At 50.0% G+C, this 18267-nt stretch overlaps 1 protein-coding gene across 1 annotated transcript; it reads left to right on the top strand.

The window, feature by feature from the left end:
* Positions 1-6028: 6028 nt before the first annotated feature.
* LOC101731830 (breast cancer anti-estrogen resistance protein 3) lies at positions 6029-17580 on the top strand. The gene is made up of 10 exons (XM_031894219.1): positions 6029-6106; positions 7900-8016; positions 9685-10067; positions 12291-12385; positions 12629-13272; positions 14005-14120; positions 14207-14378; positions 14839-14944; positions 15044-15238; positions 15645-17580. The coding sequence occupies exons 2-10, from the start codon at positions 7909-7911 to the stop codon at positions 15845-15847; spliced, it is 2022 nt and encodes a 673-aa protein (XP_031750079.1). The 5' UTR covers positions 6029-6106; positions 7900-7908; the 3' UTR covers positions 15848-17580.
* The last annotated feature ends 687 nt before the right edge of the window (positions 17581-18267 follow it).

Below are 18267 nucleotides of genomic sequence, written 5' to 3'. Positions count from 1 at the left end.
GTAACATTAATGCCTGAACTTTCACTTTATTAGCACCAAGAGTCTGATTTCATGAAGTGCTTGTGTGTTTATCCGCCGGTGCAACACTGCCCTCTGCTGGGCCTGCAGGGTATTACAGCCCCGGGGAAAAGGAGCTTTCAGTTGAGGGAGTTTCAGTGCTCAGGGCTCGGTAATGTACTAATATAAAGGTTACTTCAATATCAGACCCAGATCGAGTTCTGGGGAATTTTAGTCCAGTTGTCAGTCAGATAGGCCCGTTGGGGGTGCTCATACAGATACGCTGGTGAATCAGTCTGAAGGGCCCAAATCAGCAGCTGAAATCTGATGGGAACCTAAAGGGAAACACTATGGCACCTCCTACCCATATGTATAAATACAAATATACAGAGAAGGAATGTTCTGGGCACACAATAAGCTGTACCCCCATACTGTACTGTCTAAGGGAAACACTAAGGCACCCCCTACCCATATGTATAAATACAAATATACAGAGAAGGAATGTTCTGGGCACACAATAAGCTGTACCCCCATACTGTACTGTCTAAGGGAAACACTATGGCACCCCCTACCCATATGTATAAATACAAATATACAGAGAAGGAATGTTCTGGGCACACAATAAGCTGTACCCCCATACTGTACTGTCTAAGGGAAACACTATGGCACCCCCTACCCATATGTATAAATACAAATATACAGAGAAGGAATGTTCTGGGCACACAATAAGCTGTACCCCCATACTGTACTGTCTAAGGGAAACACTATGGCACCCCCTACCCATATGTATAAATACAAATATACAGAGAAGGAATGTTCTGGGCACACAATAAGCTGTACCCCCATACTGTACTGTCTAAGGGAAACACTATGGCACCTCCTACCCATATGTATAAATACAAATATACAGAGAAGGAATGTTCTGGGCACACAATAAGCTGTACCCCCATACTGTACTGTCTAAGGGAAACACTATGGCACCCCCTACCCATATGTATAAATACAAATATACAGAGAAGGAATGTTCTGGGCACACAATAAGCTGTACCCCCATACTGTACTGTCTAAGGGAAACACTATGGCACCTCCTACCCATATGTATAAATACAAATATACAGAGAAGGAATGTTCTGGGCACACAATAAGCTGTACCCCCATACTGTACTGTCTAAGGGAAACACTATGGCACCCCCTACCCATATGTATAAATACAAATATACAGAGAAGGAATGTTCTGGGCACACAATAAGCTGTACCCCCATACTGTACTGTCTAAGGGAAACACTATGGCAGAGTTTTACTTTGTCCCTTTAGTAATTCCTATGTCCCCACTCAGCAGTTTCACTAGAAACGTGATCACCAGGCTGAGCCCGACATTGGAATTTCTCAGCTTTTGACCTTCAAACTTCCCGCTCCCTCAGCAGATCCCCGTCCCTGGGCCGCTCTGTTCTCTCTCAGTGTCGCTCATGTTCCCAAAACGTCCTTCAGAGAGTGAAATACTGGAGCTGCGCTGAGGACACGGCGACTGGGGGGCCCCGGGGCGGCCGGTAATACCCACGGTGGGGGCCAAACCTGGAGTCACAAGACACTGAGACTGAATTCATTGTCCTTAACGTCACTTTCCGTGTCCTTTCCATTAACAAAATGTCATTCTTGGTGCACAATTATATAAGGCAGATGCACCAAATAAATCCATTAAATAACTTGCCCTTTAATCAGGTGACCAGCTCATCTGGCCACTCCTTGCTTTCAAATGACATCCAATCAATGCAGCCCAGGGGTGCCTTTTCTGGAATGATCGACCAATGTTAGACATGCCAGGGGCAGGGATTACTGACAGTTCCCTTGAGGACCTGGCAGGGTCCTATTGGGACACCGGGAAAAGTCCCAGTGGGCTCCGACTCTAGTGGGGACACAGCCAGCGGGAGCCCCGGTGGGCCCTTCACCCCCCAGTCCAACCCTGGGACCTGGGTTTCCCATGGCTCTGAATCCATTCCATAGAGGGGTGTTTAAAGGTGGCCCCAGGGCCAAAGGATTGAATTAAAATGGCAGGTATAGGGACGGCATCAACAAGCCGATTCGGTAAAAAACCTGCCCAATTGAGATCTGCCCGATTTCAGGTCTAAAGGACCGACATTGGCAGCTAAAATGGGCCCGTGTATGGCCAGCTTATGTCAGATCTCTTCTTGGCGCCGATTTTGCTTTAAAGGGCAAGTAAATGTAGGGGTGCCCTGTTAGGGCTGGTATTACAGATTAACTGGCAATAGAGTAATTCTCCCTATTTCCTAATCTCTCCCCCTGAGGCCACTCCGACCCACTCTCCCTATGGTCCCAACACACAAATTCACCTCCCCCGATGTGCCCACTCCCCACCCCTGAAATGCCCACTCCCCCATATAATCACCCCCAACCCTCCCTCCACACAGGCCAGTAAACGTGGGGGGGAAAAGGTGGCTAGGATTAAAGGTGGGCGATATTGGGCTAATTCAGTCAAATCACAATGGTGGGCACAGGTGCCGTTGTATCGGGGAGCACTTCAACAAGCCAATGTGGTCCCTGATCCGATGGAAAATCAAACTTGCCCAATCAAGGTGTGCCCAATTTTAGGCCAGGTATCAGTTGGGTATATCTGGCCCATACATGGGTAGATAAGGTCTAAAATCTGCCCAAAAATGGCCAACTATGCCCCCGGTAAAACTAACCTTAGACCCTGGGCCGGGGCTCCTGTGCTGTACCAATCAGTGTGCCCCAAGTGTAGTACCCAGGGCTATTGGCACAGATGGCAGTGTGGCACTCAAGCAATAATACCCCAGGCCGGTGCACTTTCCAGTGGACAACAGCACCATCCCAGGGGTCTATAGAGCAATTACACAAACTGGGGGGGGGGGGTACCCAGTACATTTTCATCACCCCAATGAATAGAACTGTCTGTCTGTTCCTTTAAGCCGTATCCTGGCACCCATGGATGTGCTGTGGCCTCTGCCAGCTCTTTCCCCCAAGCTTTCTGCCAAGTCCTTGCTGCATTATTGCCCCACTAATCCTCTTCCTGGAACTATGCCCCCTTGTGGCAGCGCCTACCTAGCCTGGGATGTAAAGTACCCAGAGGCCCAAACAGCCCCCCCCCCCCCAGCCCAATAAATAGTGACTGTGGCATTTGCCAGAACCCACAGATTGCCAGTCCGGGCACCTATCCAGTGTCTATGAAAATGTATATTCAGGGCAATCTCCAATGTGGGTTAATTTGCCCTTCATCCTCTCCTGTCAGGGCAGATTGGGCCTCAGCGATATTGCACTCAAAAGCCCCTTCCCAGTAGCCACACAAACTGGGTAAAAGTGGCCCTGTGGCCCCTACTGGGGGGGGGGGGAATGGGATACAACTGGGGCTCTGCTTTCATGGCTCGCTGGTCCCAAAATGGCTTCCCCAGCATGAGAAGCCAAGGGACCACCGGGCAGTTGTTACAGGGTGGGGGGGACTGGATTCTCCTATCTGCCCCCCCCCACCATCCCAGGGCTGAGCGGGTAGCCCCCGTGTCCCAGCATTCTTAGCATATTTGTCTGATTCTGTTTCTGCTCATTTTATTCTTACTCTTCTGCCTTAATTTGTATTGATGAGGAGAAAAGGGACAAGAATCAGATTCGTGTACTAATGTACATCGGTGCCAAGTCCTGCAATTTGTTATTAATTTGTGGGCTGTTCCTGCTGAATTGTGCTTAGTACAGGGGAATCCCTATGTGCCATAGTTTTATGGTATCTCTCTGTACAGGCTATGGGCAAACTTAGGGGGCTGTTCCTGCTGAATTGTGCTTAGTACAGGGGAATCCCTATGTGCCATAGTTTTATGGTATCTCTCTGTACAGGCTATGAGCAAACTTAGGGGGCTGTTCCTGCTGAATTGTGCTTAGTACAGGGGAATCCCTATGTGCCATAGTTTTATGGTATCTCTCTGTACAGGCTATGGGCAAACTTAGGGGGCTGTTCCTGCTGAATTGTGCTTAGTACAGGGGAATCCCTATGTGCCATAGTTTTATGGTATCTCTCTGTACAGGCTATGAGCAAACTTAGGGGGCTGTTCCTGCTGAATTGTGCTTAGTACAGGGGAATCCCTATGTGCCATAGTTTTATGGTATCTCTCTGTACAGGCTATGAGCAAACTTAGGGGGCTGTTCCTGCTGAATTGTGCTTAGTACAGGGGAATCCCTATGCTGCCATAGTTTTATGGTATCTCTCTGTACAGGCTATGGGCAAACTTAGGGGGCTGTTCCTGCTGAATTGTGCTTAGTACAGGGGAATCCCTATGTGCCATAGTTTTATGGTATCTCTCTTTACTGGCTATGAGCAAACTTAGGGGGCTGTTCCTGCTGAATTGTGCTTAGTACAGGGGAATCCCTATGTGCCATAGTTTTATGGTATCTCTCTGTACAGGTTATGAGCAAACTTAGGGGGCTGTTCCTGCTGAATTGTGCTTAGTACAGGGGAATCCCTATGTGCCATAGTTTTATGGTATCTCTCTTTACTGGCTATGAGCAAACTTAGGGGGCTGTTCCTGCTGAATTGTGCTTAGTACAGGGGAATCCCTATGTGCCATAGTTTTATGGTATCTCTCTGTACAGGTTATGAGCAAACTTAGGGGGCTGTTCCTGCTGAATTGTGCTTAGTACAGGGGAATCTGTTGCTCCTTTCCCAGCTTGGTATCAGAATACACACTAGTAACAATGTAACTAAATTGTTATTGGGTTTCCCCAGTGCAGAGGGGAGGGTCAGGCTGGGAGGGGGTTGTTGGTCTGTACCTGCCCCAGGCAAATAGTAGTTTGAATTATTTTCCTCTGCCTCTGACTTGTCCTGCCCCCTCCTGCTGCATTCCTGCCTGGGGGGGTTGGCAGGGAGAATCAGGTGGCACTTTGCCAGCACAGATCCTTAGCAGCTATCCAGGGAGGCGTAGAGACCGTGCCCAGCTGGGGGAAGATCCTGGGGAACCCCCGTTCCATCGGCCTCGGGCATGGTTATAAGGTAGGGGGGCAGAATGGGAAAAAGGGGGGGGCAGTGGCAGAGGTTGCAGCATGTAAAGCTGGCACAGAGGTGGCATTTCTAAGGCAGGGCCCCATGAATCACCCCTAGCCTGTTATTATATAGTGAATAATGTAACCCCCATAGTAAAATATAAGGATATTATAAGTCACAGAGGAATTCCTTATAATATATAGTGAATAAAGTGCCCCCTATTATAACATATAGGGATATTATAAGCCCCCAAGGGTTTTTTTATAATGTTTAGTGAATAAAGTACCCCCTATTGTAACATATAGGGATATTATAAGTCCCCGAGGAGTTCCTTATAATATATAGTGAATAAAGTGCCCCCTATTGTAACATATAGGGATATTATAAGCCCCCGAGGAGTTCCTTATAATATATAGTGAATAAAGTGCCCCCTATTGTAACATATAGGGATATTGTAAGCCCCCGAGGAGTTCCTTATAATATATAGTGAATAAAGTACCCCCTATTGTAACATATAGGGATATTATAAGCCCCCGAGAGGTTCCTTATAATATTTAGTGAATAAAGTGCCCCCTATTGTAACATATAGGGATATTATAAGTCCCCGAGGAGTTCCTTATAATATATAGTGAATAAAGTACCCCCTATTGTAACATATAGGGATATTATAAGCCCCCGAGGAGTTCCTTATAATATATAGTGAATAAAGTGCCCCCTATTGTAACATATAGGGATATTATAAGTCCCCGAGGAGTTCCACGCCCATATAAAAGTTGTATCATTCAGGCAAACAATGGGTTAATGGGGCAGAGTGACCGGCGTGGGCAGGGAGCGTGCTACATATGGCCAACAGGCAATATCTCGGGGGGGCAGCGTGTCTTGACGTGTGTATAACATGTGCTTCTGTGTTCCTGCTGACATTCCATGCCCTGTGCCTGGGCTTGCCTTCTCCTTAGTCCCGGTGCATGGGGGCCCTGCTGTGTGTGTGTGTGACGACACTGGGCGTGATTTCCGCACTCTCTGTTTAATCATCCACCGGGTAACACAATGGAATGTGTGTGAGCCAACGGGGACGGGGAGCTGCACCTTCCGCACACTCAGCAATATCAGGTAACGTTTGGGGAGGGGGGGGCCCCGTAGCCTTATGTTACACTGCTTGGGGTCATCATCTGCAATATAATGTGGGGTCTGGGAGCTGAGATCTTATAGTAGGTTGGGAGGTGCCCGACAACTTCCTTGGGAGTCTGACTAATATCTCTTATCTCTGAAGTATGGCTAATGTAAGGGGATAATGTACCCCCTACTGTCAATGATAAGGATATTAGCAGTCACTGAGGGGTTCTGTGCCCATATAAAGGCACAAGGCTGCAGGCTGAGTTATACAGGGAACTCTGAGTATCACTCATGTATTATAAGGGATAATGTACCCCCTACTGTAAATGATAAGGATATTAGCAGTCACTGAGGGGTTCTGTGCCCCCCATATAAAGGCACAAGGCTGCAGGCTGAGTTATACGGGGAACTCTGAGTATCACTCATGTATTATAAGGGATAATGTACCCCCTACTGTAAATGATAAGGATATTAGCAGTCACTGAGGGGCTCTGTGCCCCCCATATAAAGGCACAAGGCTGCAGGCTGAGTTATACAGGGAACTCTGAGTATCACTCATGTATTATAAGGGATAATGTACCCCCTACTGTAAATGATAAGGATATTAGCAGTCACTGAGGGGTTCTGTGCCCCCCATATAAAGGCACAAGGCTGCAGGCTGAGTTATACAGGGAACTCTGAGTATCACTCATGTATTATAAGGGATAATGTACCCCCTACTGTAAATGATAAGGATATTAGCAGTCACTGAGGGGCTCTGTGCCCCCCATATAAAGGCACAAGGCTGCAGGCTGAGTTATACAGGGAACTCTGAGTATCACTCATGTATTATAAGGGATAATGTACCCCCTACTGTAAATGATAAGGATATTAGCAGTCACTGAGGGGTTCTGTGCCCCCCATATAAAGGCACAAGGCTGCAGGCTGAGTTATACAGGGAACTCTGAGTATCACTCATGTATTATAAAGGATAATGTACCCCCTACTGTAAATGATAAGGATATTAGCAGTCACTGAGGGGTTCTGTGCCCCCCATATAAAGGCACAAGGCTGCAGGCTGAGTTATACAGGGAACTCTGAGTATCACTCATGTATTATAAGGGATAATGTACCCCCTACTGTAAATGATAAGGATATTAGCAGTCACTGAGGGGTTCTGTGCCCCCCATATAAAGGCACAAGGCTGCAGGCTGAGTTATACAGGGAACTCTGAGTATCACTCATGTATTATAAGGGATAATGTACCCCCTACTGTAAATGATAAGGATATTAGCAGTCACTGAGGGGTTCTAAGCAACTTTTCAATTGGTCTTCATTATTTATTTTTTATAGTTCTGAGATTATTTTCCTTCTTCTTCTGACTCTTTGCAGCTTTCAAATGGGGGTCACTGACCCCGGCAGCCAAACCCTATTGCTCTGTGAGGCTCCAGTTTTACTGTTATTGTTACTTTTTATTACTTATTTTTCTATCCAGCCCCTCCCCTATTCATATATTAGTCTCTCATTCAGACCACTCCCTGGTTGCTAAGGTAATTTGGATCCTAGCAACCAGATAGCTGCTAAAACTGCAGACTGGCGAGCTGCTGCACAAAAATGTAAATAATTAAAAAAAAAAAAAAAAAACTACAAATAATAAATAATGAAGACCAATTGCAAATTGCCACAACTCCCAACATTATACTAAGTTAACTCAAAGGTGACCAACTCCTGTAACCCCTCTGGGCAGGGACATGGGCACCAAACTGCCAGCTGTAACGTTACATTCCCATGATGCCAATGTCCTGTTTCAGCCAATTAGGATGACTTCTCGTGCCGACACCCTGAAGAAGGAGCTGGAGGAGGAGCTGAAACTGAGCAGCGAAGACCTGAGGAGTCACGCTTGGTACCACGGGCCTCTCCCAAGGCAGGTCAGCAGCGCCACTAATATACCAACTGGGCCCCCAGCTTGGGGCCCGGCTTGAGTCTATTCTTGTTTGTTGCTCATTGCTAATTGGCTAAAGGCATCTAGACATTTGTTTGATTGGATCAGAACACAATAACCCACTAGGCCAATAGCACTCCAGGCCACTAGCACACCAGGCCAATAGCCCACTAGGCCAATAGCACACCAGGCCACTAGCCCACTAGGCCACTAGCCCACTAGCACACCAGGCCACTAGCACACCAGGCCAATAACCCACCAGGCCAATAGCACACCAGGCCAATAGCACACCAGGCCAATAACCCACTAGCACACCAGGCCTATGGCACACCAGGCCAATAACCCACCAGGCCAATAGCACACCAGGCCAATAGCACACCAGGCCTATAGCACACCAGGCCAATAACCCACTAGGCCACTAGCACACCAGGCCAATAACCCACTAGGCCTATAGCACACCAGGCCAATAACCCACCAGGCCAATAGCACACCAGGCCAATAGCACACCAGGCCAATAGCACACCAGGCCAATAGCACACCAGGCCAATAGCACACCAGGCCAATAGCACACCAGGCCAATAGCACACCAGGCCTATAGCACACCAGGCCTATAGCACACCAGGCCAATAACCCACTAGGCCACTAGCACACCAGGCCAATAACCCACTAGGCCACTAGCACACCAGACCAATAACCCACTAGCACACCAGGCCAATAGCACACCAGGCCAATAACCCACTAGCACACCAGGCCAATAACCCACTAGCACACCAGGCCAATAACACACCAGGCCAATAACCCACTAGTCCACTAGCACACCAGGCCAATAACCCACTAGGCCACTAGCACACCAGGCCTATGGCACACCAGGCCAATAACCCACTAGGCCACTAGCACACCAGGCCAATAACCCACTAGGCCACTAGCACACCAGGCCAATAACCCACTAGGCCACTAGCACACCAGACCAATAACCCACTAGCACACCAGGCCTATAGCACACCAGGCCAATAACCCACTAGGCCACTAGCACACCAGGCCAATAACCCACTAGGCCACTAGCACACCAGGCCAATAACCCACTAGGCCACTAGCACACCAGACCAATAACCCACTAGCACACCAGGCCTATAGCACACCAGGCCAATAACCCACTAGGCCACTAGCACACCAGGCCAATAACCCACTAGGCCACTAGCACACCAGACCAATAACCCACTAGCACACCAGGCCAATAGCACACCAGGCCAATAACCCACTAGCACACCAGGCCAATAACACACCAGGCCAATAACCCACTAGTCCACTAGCACACCAGGCCAATAACCCACTAGGCCACTAGCACACCAGGCCAATAACCCACTAGGCCACTAGCACACCAGGCCTATGGCACACCAGGCCAATAACCCACTAGGCCACTAGCACACCAGGCCAATAACCCACTAGGCCACTAGCACACCAGGCCAATAACCCACTAGGCCACTAGCACACCAGGCCTATGGCACAGCAGGCCAATAACCCACTAAGCCAATTATCATGAAAGTAGTAGAAGGCTTTCTTGCCCTCACCCACCAGTAACTGTTGAAGGAAACGCCTTATACTCGGCAACAAGATATTAACTGCCCCATAATATAACTCTCCTTTTACCCCACAGGATGCCGAGCGGCTGCTGGTGTCAAACGGCGACTTTCTGATCCGCGACTCCATCTCTTCCCCGGGGGACTACGTGCTGAGCTGTTGCTGCGCCGGGGGGCAGCCCTTACACTTTAAGATCATTGCAGTGGCTCTGCGCCCCCGGCGTGGCATCGCCCGCACTCTGTACCAGTTGGAACAAGACCAGTTTGATAACATCCCGGCTCTGGTTCGCTCCTACGTGGGGGACAGGAGGAAGGTGTCGGAGTCTACGGGCGCAGTTATTATACGGCCGGTCAATAGATCCCTGCCCCTTACTGCCCTGCGTGAGAGACATAATGGCCCCAGCGGGGGGGACAGAGACCACAGGAGAAGCCTCATCCTGTCTGAGAGCAGCCTCCTTAGGTAAATAAGCATTGTGCCCCCCCCCATGCCTAACAATGTACCATTCTGTGTGACTTCTACCCCTCCCATGTGCCCACGTCTCCCCCACCCAGGAAGCACCACCCTTGTGTCCCATCAGAATAAAATACCTCAATCCCACACCCAAGCTATCATACACCACTTACTATAACCCTCTCCTCTGTACCCCAATCCCGCACCCAAACTGTCATACACCACTTACTATAACCCTCTCCTCTGTACCCCAATCCCGCACCCAAATTGTCATACACCACTTACTATAACCCTCTCCTCTGTACCCCAATCCCGCACCCAAATTGTCATACACCACTTACTATAACCCTCTCCTCTGTACCCCAATCCCGCACCCAAACTGTCATACACCACTTACTATAACCCTCTCCTCTGTACCCCAATCCCGCACCCAAACTGTCATACACCACTTACTATAACCCTCTCCTCTGTACCCCAATCCCGCACCCAAACTGTCATCCACCACTTACTATAACCCTCTCCTCTGTACCCCAATCCTGCACTCAAGCTATCATCCACCACTTACTATAACCCTCTCCTCTGTACCCCAATCCCGCACTCAAGCTATCATCCACCACTTATTATAACCCTCTCCTCTGTACCCCAATCCCGCACCCAAACTGTCATAAACCACTTACTATAACCCTCTCCTCTGTACCCCAATCCCGCACTCAAGCTATCATCCACCACTTACTATAACCCTCTCCTCTGTACCCCAATCCCGCACTCAAGCTATCATCCACCACTTATTATAACCCTCTCCTCTGTACCCCAATCCCGCACCCAAACTGTCATAAACCACTTACTATAACCCTCTCCTCTGTACCCCAATCCCGCACTCAAGCTATCATCCACCACTTACTATAACCCTCTCCTCTGTACCCCAATCCCGCACCCAAACTGTCATCCACCACTTACTATAACCCTCTCCTCTGTACCCCAATCCCGCACCCAAACTGTCATACACCACTTACTATAACCCTCTCCTCTGTACCCCAATCCCGCACCCAAACTGTCATCCACCACTTACTATAACCCTCTCCTCTGTACCCCAATCCCGCACCCAAACTATCATACACCACTTACTACTGCACTCTCCTCTGTACCCCAATCCCGCACCTAATTACTAAAAGTGGAAAAAGTTACCCTACTGTAGCCCACTTATTAAACGGTTGTGGCACTACCTGCTGATATGCCACTGGTTGGCGCTTCCAGGAGTCCTGAGCCCCGCTTACTATGGGGGAAGCAGGGATTTCTCTCATAAATGGCGTGCCCCCACCCAGGGCTCTGCTATGGGAGAACTACAACTCCCTCCCTGGGACTTGATACTTGGGTGTAGTGCTGCCTGAGACCTCACACAAGCCCCCAAAGGGAATCCCCTCCCTGGGGTATTCACTTACTGGCAGGTAGGTGCTCCTTGAGGCAGACACGATGAACACACAGTTGTGATGAAACAGTTGGTTGTTTATTAGGCAGGACCTCTCCAGGAGTGGCAATACAAACACAGTGCAGGGGACACTCTCCTTCTTTAAACCTTTAGAGTACCTACCCCTGTTGGGCATCTTATCGGTACTCCCGCCAAGATGATCCTTTTTAGATGTCCTCCCCGGTACTACACGCCAAGAGACCCTCTCTAAGGGCTCTCCCCGGTACTCACGCCAGGCCGGACCACCTCCAGGACTCATGCCCGGTACTCACGACTAAGTACCCTCAGAGTAGTACCCCCTCTAGCGGCAGCCTAACCACCTACCTAGACTCTTGGGTCCCTACACTCCAGCTGATGTACTGCTGGGGGATTCTAATCCCTCTACCACTCCTGGAGGGGCTATTTCTGCCCATTCTAACTTTTCCCTAACTACATCTCACTCCTAGAGTGATCTGACACATAGAACTCCTAATATACCTATGAGGAGAATACCTCTGCTCTCAGAGGCTCTCCCTTAACTCAGGCCCCCAGCACATGGCTGCATTCCCCTTATATGGGCCTATGCACCACCCTGTGGCCATAACCCGAACTGCGGGGATACTCCCCATTAACTATAGATATACCAAGCTATACCCATTGTACCTTGACCATTACCCTCCCGGGGCCTATCCTATGGGTATACATCCTGTGGGGCCTATTTTATCAAACCCCTACACTACAAAAAAATGATCATCCACTTTATTGATGAGAAATCCCATGTGTTCCAGGACCAAGGAGCGGTTCGGGAGTCAGCCAGGCAACCTGGACGCACTGAAGGAGAGACCTCTGCAGAGTGCTCAGTCTGACAGTAACCTGCTCTCAGGTATGGCAACCACAGGCAGACAGACAGGCAGGCAGACAGACAGACAAGAGGGCAGACAGACAGATATACAGGCAGGCAGACAGACAGATATACAAGCAGGTAGACAGACAAGTAGGCAGGCAGGCAGGCAAACAGGCAGACAGACAGACAAAGGATGCTTCCCAGTTATAGGGGCACCACAGCTTGTTATACATATTCTCCGTTCTTTATCTGCCTGACGCCCCAATATCTGTTCCTCCGCAGCCCTCACAGCAGAAACGTCGCCCCCGGCGCAGACCCCAATGCCCGCGCCCCTCTCCCCGCTTTTCCGCACCGGCAGTGATCCAGTCCTTAGGGCCAAAACCGTTCCGGCCCCCAGCCTAGACCTAGATGGAAACAGCGGCCTTCGGGGCTCAGACAGCCAGCTGCATTCCAAGGCTCCCCCAAAGCCCATCCGGGCCCCATCCTTGCTGCTTTCGGAGCCCCCCGATGAAGGCGACACCTACTCCGAGCTCGTCCCCCGTGTCCCTGTGTTCCCCAAGAGGCCAGTAGACCACGGCAAGGCTGAAGAACGATGGAAAAACCGCGTCCGGGCCACCGAGACCACTTTTGGCTTTCTGGAGTCGGAGGAGTCCCAAGGTGGGGTTGGTTCCGGAACTGGACTTTTGGGCGGTGCCAGTACTGTGACCGTGGTCCCTACGGCGGTGGCTGCTGAGGAAGAGGAGGATCCATTTGTCAGACCACAGATACAAAGCACTTCTTCCTATCAGCCCTCAGCCTTCCATTCTCTTCTGCTGCCTCCCGAAAACAAACCCCTGGAGCCGGCGGCCCTGCGCAAACTCAAAGAGATAGTCAGCCAAAGAGACTGCAAGGAGAGCGCCCTACATATCCTGCGAGAGGACTGCAAGGTACCCATAACCCCTTGATATTCTGAGACAATTTGCAATTGGTCTTCACTTTTTATTTTTTTCAGTATTTTTGTTATTTAGCTTTTTGTTCAGCAGCTATCTGGTTACTAGGTTATTGTTTACCTTAGCAACCAGGCAGTGGCGTGAATGAGAGCCTGGAAGATAAGGAATAAAAAGTAACAATAAAACTGGAGCCTCACAGAGCAATAGGGTTTGGCTGCCGGGGTCAGTGACCCCCATGTGACGAAGAGAGCAAGTAAAAAAACTCTAACAAATAATGAAGACCAATTGCATAGTTGCTAGTTACATTCTCTAACATATTAACTACCCCTTTACATTGATGTTGAGTTCCTAGCAACTTTGCAATTGGTCTTCATTATTTAGTTTTCGTACTTTTTAAATTATTTGCCTTCCCCTTGTAAATCTTTTCCGCTTTCACATGGGGGTCACTGACCCCGGCAGCGAGAAAAACGTTTCCTTTGTGAGCTTACAATTTTATTGTTGTTGTTACTTTTTATTCCTTATATTTATATTCAGTTCCTCTCCTATTCATATTCCAGTCTCCCATTCAACCCGTTGCCTGGTTGCTAAGGGAAACAAGACCCTAGCCAACAGGACAGCTGCTGAAATTCCAGACTGGAGAGCTGCTAAATAAACTAAATAACTGAAAAACCACCAAAAAGAACGAAGACCAATATACAGTCGCTAAAAAAAAAATGTATTAATCCCCAGGAAATTCGAATTTGGGGCATTACCCCCGAGCAGCAGAGGATGATGGGAGTTCGCTCGGGGCTGGAGCTATTAACATTACCCTATGGGCAGCAGCTGAGACGAGACCTTCTAGAAAGGTCAGTTCTTCTGTACAGAGATGAGCCAATGTGCCAAATGGGTCTGTCTCTAACCTGTAGTCTCTTCCCCAACCCTCTCTCCTTAGGCACCACCTCCTGTGCCTGGGGGTCGCCGTGGATATCTTGGGCTGCACAGGAGCCGTCTCAGAAAGGGCGCATACCCTCCATCGCATTATCCAGCTGGCGGTGGAGCTGCGAGACCACGCGGGGGACCTCTTTGCCTTCTCTGCCGTTATGAAAGCCCTGACCCTGCCCCAGGTGAGAGACATTATAGGGAGGGTTGGGGGGGGCCGACAAACTATCGGTTGGGGGGGGGGGGGCCGACAAACTATCGGTTGGGGGGGGGGGCTGACAAACTATCAGTTGGGGGGGGGGGCTGACAAACTATCGGTTGGGGGGGGGGGGGGCTGACAAACTATCGGTTGGGGGGGGCTGACAAACCATTGGTTGGGGGGGGGGGGCTGACAAACCATTGGTTGGGGGGGGGGGGCTGACAAACCATTGGTTGGGGGGGGCTGACAAACCATTGGTTGGGGGGGGGGGGGCTGACAAACCATTGGTTGGGGGGGGGGGGGCTGACAAACCATTGGTTGGGGGGAACTGACAAACCATTGGTTGGGGGGGACTGACAAACCATTGGTTGGGGGGGCTGACAAACCATTGGTTGGGGGGGGCTGACAAGCCGTTGGCAGTTGGAGTCTGACTGTCGCTTCTGCAGGTTGCACGCCTGGAGCAGACATGGCAGGCCCTGCAGCAACTTCACACCCAAAGTGCCATCACCTTCCAGAAGCAGCTGAAGCCGGCCCTGCGGGACCTGGATGAGTGTCAGTAATAATATCAATAATAATAATCACTGCCTTCTGTGCCCCAATCGTTGGTCTCACAGCCAGTGCCTCTGGGCTAATGTCGCTTTCTGCTCACAGGTTTTGCGCTGCCCCCGGCGAGTGACGTTGTGGTGCCCCACATTGTGCCGGTGCTCCGTGCCATGGAGGGAGAGGATGATGCTGGGGGCACCATGGAGGAAAGCTGCGCCCGGCTGCTCCGAGTCCTGCAGGCAGCGAGATCCTATGCAGCAAATGCAGAATTGCACCAGAAGAATGCAGAGAACAAGCTGGAAGGTGGGTTCCCTACTGTAAATGCTAATATCCTTATCATTTACAGTAGGGGGTACATTATCCCTTATAATACATGAGTGATACTCAGAGTTCCCTGTATAACTCAGCCTGCAGCCTTGTGCCTTTATATGGGGGGCACAGAACCCCTCAGTGACTGCTAATATCCTTATCATTTACAGTAGGGGGTACATTATCCCTTATAATACATGAGTGATACTCAGAGTTCCCTGTATAACTCAGCCTGCAGCCTTGTGCCTTTATATGGGCACAGAACCCCTCAGTGACTGCTAATATCCTTATCATTTACAGTAGGGGGTGCATTATCCCTTATTATACATGAGTTCCCTGTATAATGACTATGTACCATATAATAATAGTAATAATTCTGTGTCTCCCTCTTTCCGTACAGGACACACTGCTCTCCCAGAGCTCGGAGAGGCTTTTCAGACGGAATTCTCCCTGAGGCTGTTCTGGGGCAGTAAAGGTGCCACCGTGGAGCAGAAAGAGAGGTACCGGAAGTTTGATCAGATCCTCAGTGTTTTATCCCAAAAGTTGGAACCGGAGCGAGACAGGAGCAGGCTGGTGAGCAGCGTATACGGAGCCGTGTATTAGGGCCCCCCCCCCCCTACAAACATTGGCTTATGGCGAGGGGCGTGTGGGACTGCTGAGCCAAATGTTACGATGGGCAAAACGCACGGATGGAGGAGCTGCTGATTGGCACCAATGCCCCCCGTGGGGCAGTACCATTTATACTGACAAGCAAGAGGAGGTGACAGTTACCCCCCCACCGGCCGGCCCCTCTATCCCCCCCGGGCGTCGCTGCCCATAGAACAGTGTGTTTGGCACAGGCTGCCCGTTATGCCGCTAATTACAAGCCGGCGCGCCAGCCAAATGCTCTGATAATTACATTGCCTGATGGTCATAAACACACGCAGGGCTCCATCCTGTAGCCACGAACATGCACTGAATTCTATTGGCCGGAGGGACTGTCAGCTGATCTCACACTTCCAAGCACCTTGTATTACACTGTACAGCACCCAGTGGCACCCAGTGCCAATAGCTCATTACACACTGCACCTTTCATGCTTTAAAGCTGTGAATCTATGACACTGTATTTGCCCCTATTGTATCTATCGTACTGCCACCCCGCGGGGCTCATTCACAAAGTGCAACAACTGGCAGCAAAATACCCACAGATGGTTCCCTGGGGTCCGAGTGCGAAACTGCCCAGTCCAATAAAGCAGTAACAATGGGTGCAGTGGCGCTCAGTGCTATATACCCATTCTAGCCCCCTTATAACTTGCCCACAGGGTTGGACTGGGCCAGCGGGGCACCCATGAGCCCCACCGGCCCAGACCCAATCTCCACCGGCACTCACCTAATAAACTCCCTCCCCTGTTCAAACTGAAGATAAGGTGGCAGGGACCCTGAAGGGGTGTGGGGGGCCATGGCGGGGCCTCTGGAGGGGTGTGAGGGCCATGGTAGGCCCTGAAGGGGTGTTGGGGGCCATGGTGGGGTCCCTGGAGGGGTGTGGGGGGCCATGGTGGGGTCCCTGGAGGGGTGTGGGGGGCCATGGTGGGGTCCCTGGAGGGGTGTGGGGGGCCATGGTGGGGTCCCTGGAGGGGTGTGGGGGCCATGATAGGGCCCTTGGAGGAGTGTGGGGGGCCATGGCGGGGTGTGGGGACCCCTAAAGGGGTGTGGGGCCATGGCAGGCTCCTGAAGGGGTGTGGGGGGGCCATGGTGGGGTGTGGGGGCCATGATAGGGCCCTTGGTGGGGTGTGGGGGCCATGATAGGGCCCTTGGAGGAGTGTGGGGGGCCATGGCGGCAGCTCATGGGCCCTGCACACCCCAGCCCGATCCTACTTGCCTTTGTATATGAGCCCTTGCATGTATCAGACTGGTGGGGGTTATGTTTCATTAGTAGATGCTTCTAATACATTTCATGATGACTTTTATTTTATATTTATTTGTTACTGTTCTGCCTTAGCAGTTGCTGTGAAATGACTCAGGCCGTCTGACCCTGATGCACAGCATGAGTAAGGGAGCCCCTCCCATTCCAGCTTTCCCCTTATAGTCGGGAACAAACAGCATTCGGTTGCACAGGGGGAGATATTATTAGGCTGAGGGAGGAACAGCAATAAAACAATTAGTTATGAAATCTATAAGAAGAAAAAACCACAAGGCACGTGCGACTGCAACAATCAGCTGCTCCACATGGGTCTGGGGGGGGGGGTGCTCTGGTTTTTCTAGGGACCATTCAGATTTTATATTTTGTTATCTTTATAAAACAGATTTACATTTTATTAAAGATTATTTTTACTAAAGAAATGTGATATTTGTATTTACCTGCTCTGTTTTATTTTCAACCCGTTATGGTGGAGATAGGGTCTCTTTGTGCCCCTGTGGCCAACTGTGCACCCAGAACCGCTGCTTTCATAGCACAGGTAATAATTCAGAGCCATTAATCCACACTTGCACCTTAATCTCTTGGTTTTTCCATGTTTAGATAGAGAATTAAATGTAGATAACACTGTATTAAATTCCCTCTACTGGAATTTATATGTCACTGCATCTCCCATCAGTAAATATCTGTGTATTTGGGAAATTGGACAGGACTATGGGAGACTGGGGCTCGAGAATCGACTTAACTGTAAAAAAAAAAAGGAGAAAAGGCACAGGTTACATAACAGATAAGCTCTGTAGAATATAATTGGGCTTTATCAGGATATCTGCTAAGTAACCTATGCCTATCTCCTTTTTTTACAGCTTGAATGGCTGCCCCCGGGGCTACACAGTGGGGTATTTATATAAACTATAGTAGGGTTTCTGTAGCAAACACCCCAGCTGTACCAGTGCAGGAATGGCTGCCCCCGGGGCTACACAGCGGGGTATTTATATAAACTATAGTAGGGTTTCTGTAGCAAACACCCCAGCTGTACCAGTGCAGGAATGGCTGCCCCCGGGGCTACACAGCGGGGCATTTATATAAACTATAGTAGGGTTTCTGTAGCAAACACCCCAGCTGTACCAGT

The sequence above is a fragment of the Xenopus tropicalis genome, chromosome 10 (assembly GCF_000004195.4).
Source record: "Xenopus tropicalis strain Nigerian chromosome 10, UCB_Xtro_10.0, whole genome shotgun sequence".
Taxonomy (NCBI): Eukaryota; Metazoa; Chordata; class Amphibia; order Anura; family Pipidae; genus Xenopus; species Xenopus tropicalis.
Note: the sequence above shows the minus strand (reverse complement) of the source record. Positions and strands in the feature narration are given on the sequence as shown.